Genomic DNA, 20909 nt, shown 5'->3' on the forward strand with positions numbered 1-20909 from the left:
GATCTTCCAAAGCATGAGAACTTGCCTCTCTACAATGGTGAATGCAGAAAGAAAGGTCCATCATATCGTGGGACCAGCTTTCTAATGCAAAAAATAACAATGTTGGGATTAAAGTGGATTAATAAACTGAAAAAAATATTAAATTTATTTTTAAGAATTACTAATTTTATTTATTATTATTCTCCACTTTGACCAGAGTGTCAGAGAGAGAGAGAGAGAGACCGAGAAAGAGCAAGTCATTAGGTCAGGGACTCAAACTGTGGTTGGCCATGTGGGAGTCCTGCACCTGACCACTACACCAACTGCTTGCCGCTCAATTTCCCCATCCCAAAGATTATTGCAATAGGGTGCATACACTTGCCAGAGACAGACAGAGAAAGGGAAAGTGAGCAATCATATCCCCCGGGGTGGGGGTGGGGATGGGAGAATGGCCAAACCACAATGCCTTCTCCATTCTCCTCCAGGGATTCTGGGCACACATGCATATGCGCACAGCGTGATTTTTTCAAGCTGCCAGGTCTGGAACTTGAATCATGTTTGGCCATGTGAGAATCCAGCACCTTAACCACCATGCCACCTACTGGTCCCTAAACTGCAATTTTTTTTTTTTGGCCATACTTATGAAAAAAATATTCAATAGCTTGAAATTTGTGTATGCTGTAAAACTGTAGCAAACTACCAACCCAAATGCCCCCGTACGACTGAATGGATTGAAAAACTGTGGCACATATACTCTATGGAATACTATTCAGCCATTAAGAACAACAAAACCCTGGCTTTTGACAGAAAGTGGAAGAATATGGAAGATTTACTGCTGAGTGAAGCAAGCCAGGCTATGAAGGAGAGACAGTGTATGTCCCCACTCTATAACTGAAACTGACGGGCTAAAGGATGTACAAACACAAGAGGTGGATGTGAATGCCAGATGTGGTGTGTGTGGAGGAGTGGGGCCTGGGGAAAAACATTTGGAGGAGGGATAAGAAGACAGCATTGTTGAGACAGGGAGGTAGTGTTGTTATATTTTGATCAACTCGACCGGGGAGAAATGTTCATATATTGAAATGATCACCTTCTAAGCTAAATAATGTGATTGAACGTATTTTAAAAAGTAAAAATAAATAAATTTTAAAAAAGAAAAACTGTAACAAACTATAGTCTTAAACACACCAAACCACTTTTAGAGGGATGAGGAAACCATTTGCTTTAGCATTTTAAAAATCCTGTCTCACTCCTATAAGACTACACTCCTTAAATGATTAATAAATCAATGAAATATGGCACTTACGTGACAAATAGTTATGAAGAACTTACTGGAGGGCAAGGGACTACGCCAGGTACTCTTAGAGGGCAAATTTACATCCTTCTTGCCCATCAGGTACTCAGTCTAATATTAAAGGTAAGATGTACACATGTGGTACACTGAAATGCACTCTCATGGCATATGAAAGATACATTATGTATAAAAGCATCAGGAGCCCAAAGCAAGGGAGATCAATTCTTGGTTGAGAAATTTGAAGGCACATTAAAGGGAGAAACATCAGAATTTGGCTTCAAAGTACAGAGATAATTTAGACCCTTGAAAAACTGAATAGAATATACAATGTATGCTAAAATAAGAGCCTTCTTGGATTACACAATAAAGGCACAGATAATGCCACAGTCACTCAAGGGTATGTCTTCCCATCTTGACACTTCAGTCTAAAATCCTAGATAAATTCTGCCATAGAAAGTTTTATTCTCTTATGGAAATGTGAATTTTGTGTATTTCTCTTCCTGTTTTGTAAAGCACTTAATAATGAGTGCATTTTTTATGTGTGGTAATTTTGCTACAGGGCACATATACTTGCTGGAGAGACAGAGAGAGGAATAGTAAGAAAGCATCCCCCAGGGTGAATGTCAAAACTGCAATCTCCTTTTCTTCCATTCTCCTCTTGGGATTTTGGGCATGTACGCACACACATCTGGCAATGTTTCTCAAGCCACTGGGCCTGGGAGTCAAACTGCAGTTGGTTGGTATGGACCACCTGAACCATCATGCCACTGCCTGGCCCAATAATGAATGCATTTGTGCTTAAGAATTTGTTTTGGGTCCAGATGTGGTAGCATAGCAGTGGTGTGCCACTCTGTGATCCTGGAAGATTGGGGTTTGGTTCCCAGATTGACCAGTGCATGCTAGGTGTCTGGACTTGCTCATGATCCTGGTTGGCTGGGAAAATTAGGGTGAGGATCATAGCCCCTATGAGGTGCTTGTCTTTTTTAAAAAAATTATTATTTAATTTTATTATTATTCTTCAATTTGACAAGAAAGAAAGCAAGCTACCAGGTCCAGGACTCAAACTGTAGTCGGCCATGTGAAAGTCCAACACCTTAACTATCATACCACCTGCCCAGTCACAAGAGCTTGTTTTTCTCTGTTTCTCTCTCTCATGTGAAGTAAGTACACTTAAAAGAAAATGTTGATGCTTATCTGATAAAATTTAAGTTACACTTTAACTTCTACTTTTAATTTCTGTATTAGTTTCTCTCATTTTCCAGATAAAAACACAAAAACCCCTTGAGAAAGACAAAAAACCATAACAAGGTGGATGGCTGTGACTAAAACATGAGAACTTTTTTTTTTAATAGAAATATTTAATAGTAGGGAATATATTTAAGCCAGATGGTTTCTAATTTTTTAGTGCTCACCTTTATCAAAACAGATTAGAATCAGAAACACAGAGCCCTCAATCCTGTGAAGTCTCTGTCTTCTTTAAGGGCAGCAAACTCGATGAACGCCTTTATCCCTGCCTGCTATCTCTAGCACTGGGGTGAACAGGCAGAGAGAGCACTATGAGAGGCAGTGCATCAGTCAGTTGACAGTAGGTACCTTCACTGAATCCTTATCAATTCTGGGCAGTATGAATTATAATCTCCATTTTACAGATGAAATACATGGTTTAATAGCGATTAAGGAATTTATCTGATCATGAATGGTAACTAGAGGAGCTACAATTTGGAACTCTGACCTTACCCTGAAGCTTATGTTCCTTCTGCCCTTCCTCCTGAGTGCTTACCATTCAGTCATAGGCACTCAAAACATTTTAGCTGCATAAATGAGACAGGCATAATTAAGCTGGCCTAGGATATTGGAAAGGTCCTTCTTAGTTCTGGAAACATGTGATTAATTCTGTTCTGGACAAATAGAGCCTCTGCACCATTTAGATCTCACTGGAGGAGTAACATGTGACGGGAAGTGGGCAAGGGAAGGAGGGAAGTGTAATGATGTTGCTATCATTAGCATTCCCTTAACTAGATATACATGAATGGAACAGACCAACTTACCATGTGGGATCTGGCCACCTTAACCACCATACCACTGCCTGGGCAATAATGAATGCATCTGTGTTTAAGAATGTGTTTTGGGCCCGTGGTAGCATAGCAGTGATGTGCCACTCTGTGATCCTGGAAGCCATATGGAAGATTGGGGTTTGGTTCCCAGATTGACCTGTACATGCTGGGTGTGTGGACTTGCCCATGATCCTGTTTAGCTGGGAAGGCTAGGAGGAGGATCGCAGTGAGACCCAATGAGGTCTTACAAAGAGACTGCATCAAAAAGAAATTGGCAATAATATTTTTTACCATTTATTGAACAATGACTATATTCTAGGCCCTATGCTAGGCATACTATATGCATTACCTCATTGAGTTCTTACAATTACTACTGTCCCCATATTACAGAGGAGAAGACTGAAGTTTGGTATGGTCAAATAACTTTTCCAAGCTCATACAGCTAGTAAATGTTGGTCCTGTGATACCAACCCAAGCTCATCTGACTCTTAACTGCTTTGTTTTCTCTGTGTCTATTATAATGAAATCTAGTTTTCTGAAAAGCTCTCCTCTGGAATAACCTAGATAGAAAGGTAATGGTTCCTAACACAGAATATAATAAGAATGGGGTTATGAGAACACTGCTCTGAAATAGCTGCAAGCAAGTCTTCATCATAGTAAGGAGAAATCTGCAGAAGCTGCTGTTCACACTTAAGGGGCAGGGTCAAACTGGAGGTTCACAGTGTGCACTTTGAACAAACTCTGATCTTCAGTTTTCTTACCCATCAGATGGGGTTAAGACGCCTAACACAGTTGATATGAAAATGATATGCAGTGATGTATATAAAAATGCTTCCTTATAAACTGAAAAACTTTAACATAAATGAAGGGAATATCAGGACCTGAGAACTACATTAATATATAAACTTAACGTGAGATTTAAAAGCATATTGTCCAATGTACTTTCAATAAATGAAACTACTACTGCCAGTTAACCCCTTCTTTTTCCTCTAAGTAGAAAAGGAGGCCATGCTTTCTTTTGTGGGATAGGTCACTAGAAATCTCTGACATAAGGAGACGATGGTAAGGCCCGAATACATACCTATGCTGGATAGAAGCTCTGGATGGGATCCCACCTTCTCCTCCACTAGGCCACCTGCAAGTGGCTCAGATGTTATGCCACCATGATTGCTTTTGGTGGATGGCGCCGCAGAGATGAGCTCAGAGGGTACCAGAGCAGTTACTATTGAGCGTACACTGGTGGGGAGAGCACCGCCAGGTAAGCTGGGTCCAGCTGAGGTGGAGCCTGGGCCCACAGGGCTAGAGGTCAGTTTTAGCAGAGTAGGTGCTGGGGGTGTTGGGGTTTTACTGTCCAGCTCTGTGGATAACTGCTCAGTTCCCATGAGCCCTGGAGCTGTGGTCTCTAGCCCTTGGCCTTCAGTCTCTCCATCTGCACCATATTGCTCTTCCCCTTTCTCAAGAGAACCTGTAACTTTCTTACAGGCCTTGGTCAGCAAAATCTGGCCAATTTTGTCCACTTTTCCTTTGCCCTTACTAGATGAGACTGGGCTTCGTCGATTGGCAGAGGAGCCTGGACTATTGGTCAAGAGGGGAGAAACCATGGTGGCTGCCTGTGAGGAGGGCAGAGTGCTCTGATCTGCTGAGGTGCTCACCTGAGGACTAGCCTCATCTGGATTCAATTCTTTCACTTGCTGGACAGGGGGATGAGGAGGAACAACTGGAGAAGAGGTACAAGTGGGGGAAGGAAGCTGAACAGGGGTAGCTCTTGAGTTAAGGACCAAGGGCCGACCTGTCTGTAGATTTGGAGCAGGAGTACTGGAGGGGACATTAGGTGGTACAGGAGCAGAAGAAAATTTTATGTTCTGAGGTATGTGTAAAGGGCCAACAACTGCGACGGAGGGAGGCATCAGGCCAGAGTTGGTTGTCAGTGGGGCCGCAGGAATTGTGCTTGGCTGTGATCCTTTCATAACCTGAATTATTGAGGATGAATTGATAAAGACAGGTGTAATAAACTGAGGTCGGGCATTAGACTGAGCAGCTGACTGTCCCTCAGAAACCATAACCTTGCTGCCCACATTGGGCATTGTGACGACTGTTGACATCAATGCAGACTGCAAGTGAGTTGGCAAAGCTGCTGATGTGTTAGCTGAAGTTGTGATGGGATTGGAAGTGACAAATACAGTTATTTGATTTGGGGGCAAAGGAGTAGAAATGGAGGAAGAGCTGACAGGTCTTGACATTACTGGAGGCATGCTTGGTGCAACATTAGAACTGACCTCACTCAATTCTGGGTGCACAAGGGCTGAACACGGCTCATTATTGTGAGGTAAGTTTAGGGAATTAGAGGGTTCTTTAGAAGACGAAGACGGATCCTGCAGCGTGGGAATGACAGATGCTTTTTTGAGATCCTCCCCAGAAACTACTGGAGGTGTCACTTCCATATCTGTAAGCCCAGGGGGCTTAATGGTCACATTAGGAGCTCCAGAGTTGTCAAGGAGTTGACTTAATGGTGTTGGTGCTTCCCTCATAGCAGGAGACACCAAATTTTTGTTCTCTTCAACACCGGGAAGCTTGTTAGGATCCGAAGATTGCCCGTCTTTTTTGGATTGCTCTTCAGGAACAATCATCTTAACTTCTTGGGCAGGGACTGCTTTTAGCTCAACGTTTACCTGCTCCTTCCTAACCTGGGAGTTCTGGCACTCACTGTCCTGAGGTACATTCGAGCTCTCTTTGTTATCCTCAAGTACGCTCCCCACTGTAGCCACAGGTACTGTGGGATTCTGAGGATTCAGCCCGCTGTTGTTAGGAAAGCTCCCAGGTACAGGCGGATTGGCCAGAGGAGTGGGACTGACCAATACATTTCTTGGCAACTCCACGTTCTGCAACAGGGCTGTATTTGTTTGAGAGGTCAAGGCAAGTTTAGGGGCTTTTGAATTTTGCCTCCCAGGACTTGGGGTGGTTTTCCTACTGGACCCAGGACTAGACCTGCGACTGTTGCTTGGACTTGCCCGTTTTGTTGCTCCAGAATTAGACTGCTTTCCAGAATTCACCACCACAGAATCTAATTTGTGGGTTTGTGGGGCAGCAAAATTGGAAGGATTATTCATAGTTAGATTTGAAGGTGCTTGTCCAATGGCCTTCAACGTTGTTGGATTCAGACCCTGTTGATCAAAGCCCCTGTTTAAATTTGGCCTAGGAGGTAAGGGAATATTAATCTGGGGAGGGAAGAGTCCTGCTATGGAGGCGTTCAGTCTTTCTGGTGACAGACTGATTTCTGAAGGTTCTGTGCTGGGAGGGCGGTTGTTGGGTGTCTGAGGATAATAGGGTCTGGGGCTGGCTCTGTTTGGTGTTTTAGGCCTAGATGTCTGGGTTGGAGCAGCCACATTTGGAAAGTGGTGGCCATGAGAGCTGGGCAGGGAATTTACAGGGGGCTGCTGGGGAGTTGCACCTTGAGTTGCTGAAAGAGGCGATGGTCCAGGTTTTGGCCCTGTCATCATTAACTGATTCTGGGCAACTACTAAATGTGAAGGCATATTATTTGGGCCTCCTGATACAGATGATACTTCACTGACACTTGCTTCAGGGAGTGAGGACATCTCTCCCAGTGGTGAGCTAGAAGGATTCTGTGGGTTCTCCTGGTATACCATTTTCCTTGAATTGTTTCCCAAAGGAGTATTCACAGGCATTGGCATTCTTTGTTTATCAGGTGATGGTGGCACGGAGGCAGGTCCTTGCAAACTGACCATGACAGGCACATTGCCACTCTGTTGCATGGGCATTCTCTGGGAATCTGGATTCAGGGGGCCTCTTGGGGGATGGACATTTTGGGAGACTGGTAGCCTAACTGATTTGGGATCCTGCTGCATCATGAGCATCATCATCATTTGTTGCTGTTGCTGCTGTTGCTGCTGCTGCTGAGACTGTGGCTGACTGGGAGGTGGTGGTGGCTGCTGCTGCTGTGGCAGTTGTGGCTGTGGTTGCTGCTGTGGTGGCTGTGGTGGGGGTGCCACATGCTGCATGAGTTGAGGAGGCATCTGCTGAAGTGGCCTCTGTTCAACTGGTTGAGAAGGATAACCTAAAACAAGCCCCCAAAATCAGGGAAGTTAGATTTTCAGCAAGAAAGCTTTGCTACCTTTAGAGCATAGCCAAGGAATACTCATCTAGGTGGCACACTGTACACAACAGCTCAGGCGTGCCTGCAGCAGGGGCAGGAGGTAGCCCCTGATGGTCTGATACAAGCAAAGATGCACACCGCTTAAGGAAACAAAAAGCAAAGCATCAAGAACCTGAAGCTCCTCAGTATGCAAGATCTGAATGAGGCAATATTAGAAGCAAAACATTTAAATTATCCAAAATGGAAAGAAATCTGTTGATTATAATGTTTATGGTAATGTCTTTGACTGGACTGATACGTAGTGTACTCATGATGGAAAAATTCATTTGGTATGCTGTAATGATACACAGTGATTAAATGTATAAAAATAAATTAATTAAAAAAAGAAAAAATAAGAGAAACAGGAATTTAAAACTTTTAATGAAGTTAAAAACATATACAAAAAAACCCCTCTGATACTCTGCCATTGCACTGAAAAATGGTTGAGTCTATACCAGTCAAATATTCAGATGAAATGAAAAAAACTCCATCAACAGAAAGTAGTTGGCCATCCAGCATTTTCATCTTATGTAGACATAATATTTCACTGTACTTGTGAATGAAGGAAAAAGCCTTTAGAATTTATTTTTTCTGGTAGCCCAGGATTAAATTTTAAAGACTTAGGTGTGTTGAAAATGCCAGCATTGAATATAGCCTTTTTAGTCTTTCAACAGAAATAAAATATAAAGTACTAGGATTCAGTTCCTTAAGGAAAAGGATATAAAATTATTCCAATCCATTGACTCCACACACTATATTGCATCCTTCAAGTTCATCCTTTGGAGGGAACTGTGTGAATTAAACAGCCCCTCAGATATAAATAAGTTTAACAAAAGTAGGAGCTAATACAAGCTAATTATATACACCAAAAATAAAATGAGGGCACTGAAGTTTTGAGGGATATTAATTTCCATTTGCTTTCTTACATGCAAATCTCTATTTGAGAAGTATTTTCTGTGATCCACAACTAGAGAATAGCACAGCCCTCAAGAATAAAAACTAGTTTGGGGAAGAGAAGTCTGATGTACTATGCCTTCCAGATTCGCAGAAGGAAACATCTCAAATGATTCTCTCTTTTGCAAAGATTTTATTCAGCATTTTTAGAACTAGAACCTTACACAATCACAGGAAGGATGGAAATATCAGCAACTTACATCAAGAATAAAGGTGTTTCAGTGGGGAAAAGTGGTCATATAGCTAGAATAGGATTTCACAAACTAGATTTATTCCATTGTTACATGTAAAAATACATTGGGGAAGTTTTAAGAAGGCACAGGAATAAGGATGGTTGGCTCTGACATTCGGAAGAAATGCTGGATCAAGATTTTCATATCATAGCAGCTACCAAATGGTGTGGGTCTGACTCTGTCCTCAATAGTTAATTAATATCTTCTGGCCAAAATTTCCATGGTACCAGTCAGATCAATACAATGTGCAGAATCCAGTCTTGTTTGAAGATTTTTAAGAAAATCTTTTTTGTTTTAGGCTCAAGTATCTTCTTGACATTTATAAAGCCAGTAACACGTGGCATTTCTATAGGTTTAACTATCCTTTTTCTACATAGTCAAATATAGTGGGTTTTTATTTTTATTTTTTTACATCTAGTTTGGAGTTCCCACATTAAGAAAGTTGAAATTTCTGAAGCAGCCCATTGATACCAGGGCTATGACATGGATGCCTTTGACCTTTAAAGTCAGTCCATCAGACACCATAGTAAACACCAAAGAAGGCAGCACAGACAATACAGCAGCCTTTCAAAGTAACATGTAAGGACATGGCGGCTATAAAGGGTCCAAAAGCTGAAAGCACAGTCCAAAGGGCATTGGTGATCAAGACAGTTTAGATCTGACACGACAGCATGGCAGAAAGAGAAAGCCTGGACACACACAGTGCCCATAAAACAATCAAAACCCAAATGTGTTAGTCGAAAGACGCAAACTCATGTGCCTTTAGAGGCCAGGGAGGTAGTAAAGAGATGTGGGCTGGTACAGGATAGTAAGAGTTCTCTGAACAGCACCAATCTGCAGAGCAGATGCCCTTCTAACATCATTTAAATTCATGTTTTTATTATTATAAGACACTGCTTGGCAATTCAAACCCATTACAGTTCAAATTCACCCTGTAGGTACCCAACGTGCAGAAGGAGGCAATTTATGTATGTAAGGACTCTGGGATTCACACAAGAAGAGTTCCAATGTGTTTGAGGGTATACAGTACTTTTTTGCTCATAATGCCTCCTGGATATACTTTCCAAAGACTGGTGCCCTTCTAGCTTCAACTGTGCTACCAAAACTCACTGATGTGAAGTGTGTGTTCCCAAAAGGTTTGTGATTAACAATACTAAGTATTGACATCATGACAGATTTACTGTTTGTCTATTTTTGGATTCACTTTTAAAATATATAAATTAAGGGTAAACTAAAGTTTATACCTAAAATAATGTCACTCTTATTTACATACCAAAAAAGAGGTAAATAACTAGTGAGGCAGAAACAAAACATAACTCTTTGTACACAAGGGGAAAGGGTTTTGTGTACATTCAACTATACCACAGGGGAATAAGGACACAAGCCACTGCGCAGGCCAAGAGTAAACAGAGGTAGATTACACCAGCTGGTCTTGGTTCTTCATTTTAACATCTGGGTTAGAATGAATACATTTTAAGAGCTTTTTCCTTCTCAACATAATTTTTCAACATTTAAAGAGTCAGATTATTTTATAATCAGAGAGGGATATAATATAGGACTTCAACAACACTGGTATTACTTGTTATAAATTATTAAACAGGATGGTAGGCACATGAGTATCTGTTATTATTCATTATGTATTTTTTATATTCTAAAGATTCATAATAAAACTATTATTTAAAATATTATCTTGCTTTAAACCCTGGTAGATCCCTGCTTTGAGAAAACTTCAGGAGGAAAGGTTGCAGGAAAGGCAGGCAAGCACAATTAGAGTGAAAATGTTTCTCCATTTAATCTTATTCCATTCTGAAGCCAACTAGAACCTTGACACTGACAAGAGTAAAGAGGCCCTTCATACTTTAGTCTGATTTTATGAGGGCCTAAAATAACAAATTTGAGCGGAATGTGTACGTAAGCCCTTAGAAACTATATTTGAAATTTTTACTTAATAGCAAAACTTCAAATACTAGTCAAATTTAATCACTAAAGTAGCTAGTGAAAAAGATAACATAGTAGCATTTCCTTGATGAGAAAGAAGCCTTGTAATATTGAACATGTAATGACAAGTATATCATCTTTAGTTAGCATTTTATCACCTGGTGGCCGGTTTGAAAATTCTGGAAGTTTAGGGCCGGAGTTGTCCAAGTTAATCCCTTGTTCTCCAGGCAATGCCTGCTGATCGGCTTCCTCCAGACCAGCTGGGCGAGTATCTGGGTTACTAAAAAACAAGTAACACATTTGATGGTAAATTATATAGAAAATATATGGTACTAGCTTAAGCATTGCCCTATTTCTGAAGAGCAAAAATCTGTACTATCATTTTTACCATTATTTAGCTCTCTAGCCTAGACAAAACATTCCATTTGGCATAAAAGTAATCTGGCGATTTCATCAAATGTTAAAGTCCACTTAGTCACTGTCTTTACTCAAAGTGCTTTCTACACATTCCCAGTGTAATTATTTTCATGTAATCACCTATCCCTTACATTTTTTAAGACAAGCATAGTCGGAGCCAGCCGGGGGCGTGGTGGTTAAGGGCACTGGACTCCCACATGACTGATCATGGTTAGAGTCCCAGACCTGGTGGCTTACTTTCTCTCTCTCTCTCTCTCCCCCTCCCTCCCTCCCTCTTTTACCAAATTGAAAACAAACAAACAAATAAACAATAAAGTTTTTTTAAAAAGAGCATAGTTTGGAGCTATCAATGTTGTAAAATACTGCTCCTGTGAAACCATATTATTTGTACTGTGACTATCAAATTCAAACAGGGAATCCAGGCTGTTTTTCACAGATACTGCAGTAGTGGATCCAATATTTCATAAGACCTCACAAATGGTTGTAGGCTGGCTGATAGAAATGGTATTCAGAGAACAAAGAAAGATGGAGACCACAGCAAAGTTAATTTGCTATATAATGAATATTTGCAGACACTCTCATTGACTTTGGGATGTCTTCATTTCTACATCTACACCCCTCATTTCGTGTAATCTTACTCCAATCTGCACCTTTCTTTCCTAGCTTAGTTTCCCTTTTTCCTGATTTTGGTCATATACTTTCATAGACAGTATTGTGTCCCATTATTACCCTATACAGTTTCATAAGCCACCATGAATCCATTTTAAAAGCCTCTGCACATAGGAATTCAGAACGTGATGCAGGGTTCTCAGCACATCTAGATCCCTATACCAATTTGCTACTCACATGACTTTTCTCTCACTTCTGTGATATCCTTTATTTCCAGAAGATTATAGAGCTAAAAAAATCTCAGATATCTGGTCCAGCCCCCTCATGTTATGGATGAGAACACAAAGGCCCAGACAGGTTACACAGGTCCGTGGTTCCACAATGAGCTAGTGGTAGAGTTGGAGGCTGTGTTCTTCCTATTAAACCTACTGTCTCCCTATCCTAGGACCCCTACTCCTGTATAGGTCTTTTTCACAATTTTCAGACCTAGCACGTAATCAATTTCCCTTAGGGCTGGTGAAGACAGCAAAAATGAATACTAACGACAATGGATTAACTTCGGAATTTTACTCCCAGACTACTGGGAGAAATATAATTATCCCCATAAAAAATGTTTTTCCCATTGTTTTTTAGCTGCCAAGAATTTAAATGACAATGAGCTATCTGAAAAATTAGACAATTAAAGCAATTACATCTAAATTAAAAAATACAGGTTATTAACAATATAATGATTGGCTTTTAATGTATAAATTCAAGAAGCAGCAAGTGAGTATGATGTAATAGAGTATAATCAAAGAATGTTGGGGGAAGGCTGGGATAAAGTTAGCTGGTTTTATTTTGAACACTTATACTTGTTTAAATAAAGCTTCTCTCTTACTTTTCTCTAGTTACAGCAATTTATTTCAACTAAGCTGTTTTACATTCATCAGTCACTATTCCCTATTAATAAATGTTTTTGAATTCCAGTTTTATGATTAAAGGGAGAAAATCCAGCTCAATCAATATTCCATCTGGAAAGATTTAAGCAAAGTCAGAAACATGGCTGAAACTAATATTTAGCTCCAGGAAATTAAATATAATTGGTTAATTGCCTTTCTTGCTGTGAGCTTGCAAAGAACTCACCTGGCGAAGCTTTACTGAAAGGGTAACTGACTTAAGAAGTCCAATCATCTTAGTGTGGGGTTTTAAATTTTAGGGATGATAAAGAACCTTTAAAGGAAAAACACCTGTGCAAAAAAATACTTCTAACTGAGAGACAGCAGGGGGGTCTCCAAAGGCAATTTTCATTTCCAAAACACATTTAGCCTCTTTGGTTCTCCAACTGCCATTATAAGCCTGGAGCCAGTGCTTTTTGAAGGAGGACTGTGGTAGCAATGGCTACTTTTCAGGCTCTGAGTGTCACAATTCCCCTCCACAAGACGGGGAGATATAAAAGACCATCAGCTAACGGCAATGTATTGTTTTGATCCTTATCTGAACAAACTATAGGAAAAAATATTTAAAGATAATTAGAGAAATTAAAATACTTTGGACATGTGCATATTAAAGTATTAGTATTGTACTAGCACATTCTAGTGTGCTAGTACAATAATGTAATGTACAGTTATATAAAAAAACTGTCCTTATGCTTTAGAAGTACATTATTTAAAATAATCAAGAGGATAGTGAGGGAGTACAGATAAAAGTATGACAGGTTAGGCTATAGGTTGAAAATTGCTAAAGCACAGGGGTTTTGTTATATTATTCTAATTTTACATATGTTTAAAGTTTTCCATTAAAAAATCCACATAAAAACAAATGATTAAGATTTGAGGCAAAATAATCACAACCTACTTTAGATCTTGTTGACTATTTTTCTTCTTCCGTGGAGGTTTCTTCTTCTTCGGTTTATTTGCGTTGGTATTATTTTGCTTATTGTTTACCCCAAAATGGCCTGCAGAGATGTCACTCTGCAATAAGTTGACCAACAATGGGCTTGTTAGTGTGACATCCTTATTGACTGGAAATCCTGGATTCTGACCACAGGACATCTGATTTCCATTGGGTGCTCCACTGAAAGGTGCATTGAAAGGCATTCCATGGCCTGAGAAGTGGTTTCCCGAGGCACTATTTCCCTGCATGGCCTGAACATGGGGGGGAACCATGTTGGTTTGTTGCATGCTAACATCAGGCATCATCTGAGACAAGCTGACATCATTATTTGCTGTAGTAGCAGGATCACCATGCTGCTGGGCCATGTGTGGACTGGGCCCTGGTGGCCGCAAAACCTGTCCCTGTATCCCCATAACCTGAGACGGGCTATTGTTCACAGGCCCTTGCTGGGGCAGCATCTGTCCTGACATCTGTCCTGTAAACTGCACCATGTTTCCTTGCATGTTCGGAGTTGGTCCCCTCATTATCTGCGCTGGTCCCGGCATGACATTGGATTGGTTCTGAGTGTTAAACTGCTGTTTATTCCCCTGCATCTGATTGGTCATGATCTGCTCTATCATTGGGTTCTGTTGGAGCAAAACTTGCCCCTGAGGGCCCATCATCTGGTTATGTGGTGCCATCATTTGTGGGCCCTGCTGGGAAAGCATCTGCTTGGGTGGGGTCATCCTTTGGGGTGAAGGCCCAAGATTTTGGCTCTGAGGGTTCACCATCATCTGGCCCTGGGGCAGAAGCTGGGCTCTTGAAAGGATCATAGGGTTCTGTGGGTTCAAGGTTCCTTGTTGCTGGACCATCTGGCCCTGGGACGGCACAATCGGCTGGTGCATGCCCATCAGCTGAGATGGTGGCCCCTGCTGGGGCTGGCCTTGCATGTTGCCCAGGTTCACCTGAGGAACCCCGGAACTACCAGCCTGTTGGTTGTTCATGTTGCCATGAATTCCCATGAGGCTGGGCTGCATCATATTTGGTGGCCCGTGGGACACCTGCATTTGATTTTGAGGAGGACCAGCTCCTTGACCACCTTTAAGGAAAAAAAAAAAAAAGGCATTATTTTGGAAGGGAATATTGCTTTCTTATAGTTACTAAGATACTAAAATTACCTTACTTAGAAAAATACTATCACCCTCATATCCACTGATCAACATATATATGCTATGTTTTACATATTTTCTGTGAGTTTTCTAACTGTGGAGATGTTAATGTGGTATAATTGTTTACATTCTCAATGACTACACAATAGACAAGCAGAAACAGTTTCTTTACTCTTACGTATTTCAAAGATCAGTAACATTTATTCTCCAATTAAATAAAAAGATGGCATCTCACTTCAACACGACTTGCAGCTACCTTTTAAGATGAAGAAAATGAATAAAAAGCACTGCAGGCTAGTAAAATAAACTCTGTTATAAATGAGCCACCAGAGAAACAAAGAATGTGATGTGTCCTTTTAGGAAAACCTCAACAGTGCTGAGAAGACATTTAATACTTTTGGTAGGCTGACTGTGGTATAGCACTTATGTGCTACTTAAGAGAAGCTGGATCTCACAGGGTGACTATAGCTCAAATTCTTGACCCATTCAGCCTGAAACATGCTGTACACATGTGCAAGTGCCCAAGATCTGAGAGGCTGGAGAACTGAAAGAAGGGGATTGTGGAGTGGCCAGATCCTGTAGAGGGTATTTTCCCCACCTTGCCATGTTTCATACATGTATTTGCCCACACTCTATCATGAGTAAAGAAAACCTATTTAAAAATGCTTCTTAGGGGGCCAGCAGGTGGTGTGGCGGTTAAGGTGTTGGACTCCCATATGGCCTTGGTTCAAGCCCTGCACCTGGAAGCTTGAAAATCACGCCAGGTGCATGTGTGTGCATGACCAAATCCCAAGAAAAGACTGAAGAGAAGGAGTTGTGGTGTGGCCATCCTTCCTTGGGGGTGACTCTTCACTTTCCCTCTCTTCCTCTGTTTCCAGTGAGTGCACGACTTCTTGGAAAACTAATAATGACTCTCAAAGGTACGTGTAGTAGCTTTAGAAAAAGGGCACTACCTGGCTTGCTGCAGTGTTTTATTTACCATTAGGTCTTTAAAGAGGTTTTCTATCGCTACTTGCACCAATAAAAGAAAAGGAGACTTAATACTACTTTTTTGTGTGTGAGAGATTTTTGCTATAAGGTGTGCGTGCTCACCAGAAAGCCAGAAAGCAAGAAATCACCCCCAGCAGGGATGGCCACTCCATAATTTCTTCTTCTCCAGTCACCTCTCAGAATTCTGGGCATGCACACACACCGGGAGTGAGTTGTAAGCCACCAGACCTGGAACTCTGCTACATGGGAGTCCAGCAATGTAACCATTACGCCATCTATTGGTCCTGACTTAGTACTTCTTAAGGCAGATCTCATCTGTCCTAATGCGGTAAAAATTATTTATTCCTGATTTGGAAGCGGAGTCTCTGCTAGGGGTCAATTGGAAGCTACAGAGAGAGGGATGGTAAATCTTCAGTGACTCTGACCTTGTCCAGTACCAGTCCTTGAAAGATTGCATGGGACATGTTCTATTTTCCTCAGTTATTTCTAATTTAGAAAAAAGGCACTACACCTGGCTTGCTGCAGTGTTTAATTTACCGTTAGGTCTTTAAAGAGGTTTTCTATAGCTACTTGCATGATCTCCCCCTTTTAAATGCATATCTTCTAGCTCGTGTTTTTATTTTTCACTTTTAAATGGAAACTAGAAAATGGCAGCCATAACAAAGTTATTAAAGCTAATCCATGCTCCAGCCAGGAAGATAAGAGGACAAACTGTCCCTTGTTCACACTATATAACTTTTCCTGAGCCCCAGGTAAGATATTCTAAACCAGCTTTATAAATCAAACTTGACTCCCATAACCACAGTATATGCATCTATATACCAAGTATACCGTCGTATCTTCACTCAATAAACAATTGTTTCATGATATCTAATATGTATAAGGTAATTTTGGCACTGAGGTACTATCAATAAACAAGATAGATCAAATCCTTGTCATCTTAAATAGTCTAGCTGGCAAGAGACACAATAAACAGACAAGATTTTTTTTTTTTTAGGAAGCACTAAAAGCTAGCAAGAAAAATAAAGAAGGGTAAAAGAACAGAGAGAGAGTAGAGCTACTTTAGATAGGATAATGGATATATCAAAATAGTATGCAGGCAGAAGATATCATAAAAAGATATAAAATAGCCAAGTTAGGGTAAAGAAATCATGTATGCTTTTTTTTTAAAAGAATTATTTAACTTTATTTATTTATTTATTTATTTTTATTTTTAATTTGACCAGAAAGGGACAGAGCAAGAGTGAGCGAGCAAGAGAGAGAAAGTGAGAAAGCAAGCCGCCAAGTCTAGGGGACTTAAACTATGGTCAGTCATGTGGGAGTCCAGTGCCCTTACCCACCACGTCATCTGCTGGCCCTTCATGCAGGCTTTTATTATTGTTTTAAAACTTCCATAAAAAGGTTGGCAGGTGGTGTGTGGTTGAGGCGGTGGACTCTCATAAGCCCTGGACTTGGCAGCTTGCTTTCTTTCTCCCTGTCTCTCTCTAGTTAAATTAAAAAATAAGAAAAATAATAAAATAATTCTTTAAAAACACAACAAAATCTTTCTATAAGAAACATGAATTTGCGTAACTTAGGAATGTAGCATTGTACTAGCAGATGAGAAAAATCAAGTCATTTGCTCTATCCTCTCACCCCGCAAGAGATAGTTTGAACTTTTTTCTTTAAGTCAGGGTTTTTCTCATTCCTTAGTGATTTACAATTAAAGTTGGAACCATATAACTAAATTAACTCCAAGTGAGAATGGGAATTTAGAAAATATCTGAACTATCTTAGTCCAAATTGCTTAAGCGAGAAAAAAATGAGAGGATTAGTTATGTGGTCCCTAAGCAACCAGAAACATGAAAGTTAGGCTTATACAACACTGCTTTATAAACATTTTTCAGCCATCCCACTGTATCTTATTTCCCCTTCAAAATTTCTTCTTATAGACAATATACTGTTGTTATTAAATCTATACTGATTAAATTTTAAAAATACCACACTGCAAAACAGAATTCAGACACTTAGCATAGACAAAGGTAAAAGAGCAGAGCTGAATATCTGCAACAGAGACCATATAACCCGCAAAACACAAAATATTCACTATGTGGTCTTTTACAGAAAAAAAATTGTTGACTACGGTACTAACTCAAGTTTCAACTTCTTTCTTAGATGTTTCTAGGTCCCTAAGACATCTTATTTACTTCTATATGTCAGTATATTACTCTGTATGAATAATATTTGTGGATTTGATATTAAGAGGAGAGACTAGGACTTATATATCTGTACACTCCAGTTGCCTATCAAAGTATCTACCACACAATGCCCAATAGATAGAAACTGAGTAAATCAAAGAAAACAAACCTGCATGCTGCACATTTTGATTTGCTTGCAGCTGTGGGGCTCCTGAATTCCCAGGGGTGGTTGCTGTGGTGGAAGGCACCTGACCTTGCATAAAGTTCGGATTGGCCTGTCCTGCTGAGAAGCCAGGTGGGAGGCGTTTAGGCATTCCTTAATAGAAAACAATGAGTAAGGCAGTTACCTAGCAAATTTATGCTCTTGCTTAGATATGGAATGAATAAGGAAGGATGAGCTGCATGAAGTCTTCACTGGCTTAGCTCTCTGTCACACTGGTAGGATCTTTAATAATAAGGTTGGGAAAGATGGTTAAAAAAATCAACACAATCTCTTACATGAGCATTGTCAAAATGAAAAAGAAATACTAAAAAATTTACACTTAGAACATGCCAAGGAAAAGATGGCAATCTGCTCCCTAAATGTGATCTGAGGCCATGCCACAGCAAGGTTTGAGGGCTTACTTTTCTCTGTTATACAATGGATCCCAAAACTTTACATACTTTAACACAGGCACCAAAGGAATATACTAAATTCTCTCATATTCAAACAAATTGATATGAAATACTATTAAACAAAGAGTTGGGTCCTGATATTAAAAACAGATGATATTTTTTTCCTGAGGGAAATGATGACAACCTCCTTTGCAGAAAATTTCTCCCAAAATTGTGCCTGTCTCTATGGAAGAGACAGGAGATTAGAAACAGTTCATAGGTACTTCAAAGTGAGGCTACATTAAATTTATCATTACGCCTTCTCCTTATAACGTTTACTGTGATTCTGACAGTTGTGATAACAAAAGCCATGCTCTAGTGGAATCTTACACAAGTATTACTTCCTTTTAGGAAGGCCTAATTTCAGAAAACAAATTTGTGATAGGAAGAATCTCAGAACCCACTCATTGTTTATGACACAGGCCTTGATGTGGCCAGATCACCTAGGTGAGCATATCATCTGCTCTATAAAGCATCAAGACCTAAGCTCACTTAAAAATGTCTTGTGTTAGTCCATTTATCTTTTTAAGGGCCAAATTTTCAGTGCCCTGAAAAACTCTTTGTAGACAAATATGCATTTGTCCTTTCTTTAGCAGTGACAAGTCCCATTTGCATGCTTCCTGTTGTAATGAAATCAGTAATCACATTTGCAGGAGGGACTACCCAGCTTCCACTGATCCAGGCTAAATGCTCAGAACAGTGAAGTTTGGAGCTGTAACATTCTTGCATTTTCTAAAAACTTCTTAGGAATCAAATGTTAGAGCCTGCATGTCAGCAAAATTAATTACAAGAGAGTGAAAAGACTGATGAGCAACTTAATTTCACCAGAAACCATGGGAACATGCCTTTGCTATGTTGCACTGAAGATGCAAGGGTTTTTTTCTGGGTAGGCAATGGGTGTCTTTTGGTGGGGGATATGTTTATCAGATGATAGTATTACTGACACTCTCTATACCTTACTGAAAAGCTCCAAGCACATTCATGTGCACTAGATAAATGATTAATAAGAATAAATAATAAACATGGAGATGGATAAGTTTTACTGTAATCGTTTTACCTCTCACACATTAAGCTCCATTGCTTTTTCTTCATACAAGAGGCACCTTACAAAATAAATAAATAAATCTCCTTTAGGTATAACTAGTGGAATTCCCTCTCTAAGGAGCAGGCATTGAAGCATTATAAAACTATAAAAGTCAATGATTTCTGAACTTATTCCCCTTTAATACTTTAATCAAACTTAACAAATACCATGCTTACTATTTTAATAACTAGGACTATCAAAATTAATAACTATGAGGGCCTTTTCCCACAATAAGACCCTGTACTTATTGCTTCATTTTTGCTCTATTGCATAATCTTAACTTTTTCAACAGTTGAGAAGTTTAAGTTGTTAATAAAATGCATGTTTCTTCCAGACATTTTAATTTACTAGTATAAGATCAAACAAAAATAATCTGAAAAACAAAATGAACATCTCTATATTGAATTTTACCTGCATTTTTGTCCAGAGAGCTATCTTAAATTTTACCAGTAAGATGCTGCATAATGTATCAAGTTAATAATGTATCAAGTTAACTAAATTATATCAAATGTCACTGCCACATCCACAAAATCAAATAATTACATCCTTATTTCACTCCCTCTATTAACTTTAAAAACTGAAGTTCTACTAAGAGCTATCTCTAATAAATTTACCAACACAAATAGCTTCAGTGTTCCTCACCTCCTAGGCCTGGATGTAAACTCTGTGGCCCCTGGTTTGGTGGTTGCTGCTGCATCACCATGAAGTTAGGTGGCACATTTCCCTGTTGAACCATAGGATTCCGACCCGGAGAGCTGACGGGCTGCTGAAATCCCTGGGGAAGTGGGTTATTCTGAGGTGGCCTTGGTCCCATCTGCTGCTGAGTTTGGTTAACCGTTGGGGAAGATGCAGGGGATCCCTGCTGGAAGGAGGAGGGTGAGGAGGCAGGAGACTTGTTGGTGAGGTGGGGCTGCTGCAGGGGAGTTGGGACCCTGGAGGGCCCTCCCTGCAAGCTCTTCATCTGAGGAGCTGTGAACTGGCCTGGGTTGCTCATCTGAGGAAAGTTTGTATGGGTCTGTGAGGCTTGCTGGCTGCCAAAGGGGTATGGAGGGGGAGGGTGGGAAGGTGTCTGTACCGTGGCTAAGGATGGTCTTGCCTGAAGTTGCTGTTGCATTGGGCCAGGCAAGGGGGCCTTCTTCCACCCTTGGTTTGCAGTCATTGTGCCCAGAGAACCCTGGGCTGGAGGAGGCTGAAGGGCTCCAGAAGGCAGCTGGTTCCAGCCTGGAGGAACAGGCACCTGAGTTGGGGCAGTAAACTGGGTTCGAATTCCCTGTGGCTGTTGCTGCTGATGTTGCTGTGGGGGTCTTGCCTGCAACTGCTGCTGCTGCTGTTGCTGCTGCTGCCGGTGCCGCC

General features: G+C 40.5%; 1 protein-coding gene across 2 annotated transcripts in view; it reads right to left on the reverse strand.

Moving 5' to 3' along the window:
- The window catches only part of NCOA6 (nuclear receptor coactivator 6), a 77644-nt gene that overhangs the window by 20880 nt on the left and 35855 nt on the right, over window positions 1-20909 (reverse strand). The window contains exons 8-10 of one of the 2 annotated variants that reach the window (XM_006144035.3): window positions 13465-14581; window positions 10764-10885; window positions 4409-7402 (exon numbers count right to left, since the gene is read on the reverse strand). In XM_006144035.3, the coding sequence (XP_006144097.1) occupies window positions 4409-7402; window positions 10764-10885; window positions 13465-14581 (4233 nt within the window). The remainder of the gene's footprint in view (window positions 1-4408; window positions 7403-10763; window positions 10886-13464; window positions 14582-20909) is intronic. The other variant, XM_006144036.3, reaches the window with a different exon arrangement.

Source organism: Tupaia chinensis, unplaced genomic scaffold, assembly GCF_000334495.1.
Source record: "Tupaia chinensis unplaced genomic scaffold, TupChi_1.0 Scaffold000115_1, whole genome shotgun sequence".
Taxonomy (NCBI): Eukaryota; Metazoa; Chordata; class Mammalia; order Scandentia; family Tupaiidae; genus Tupaia; species Tupaia belangeri.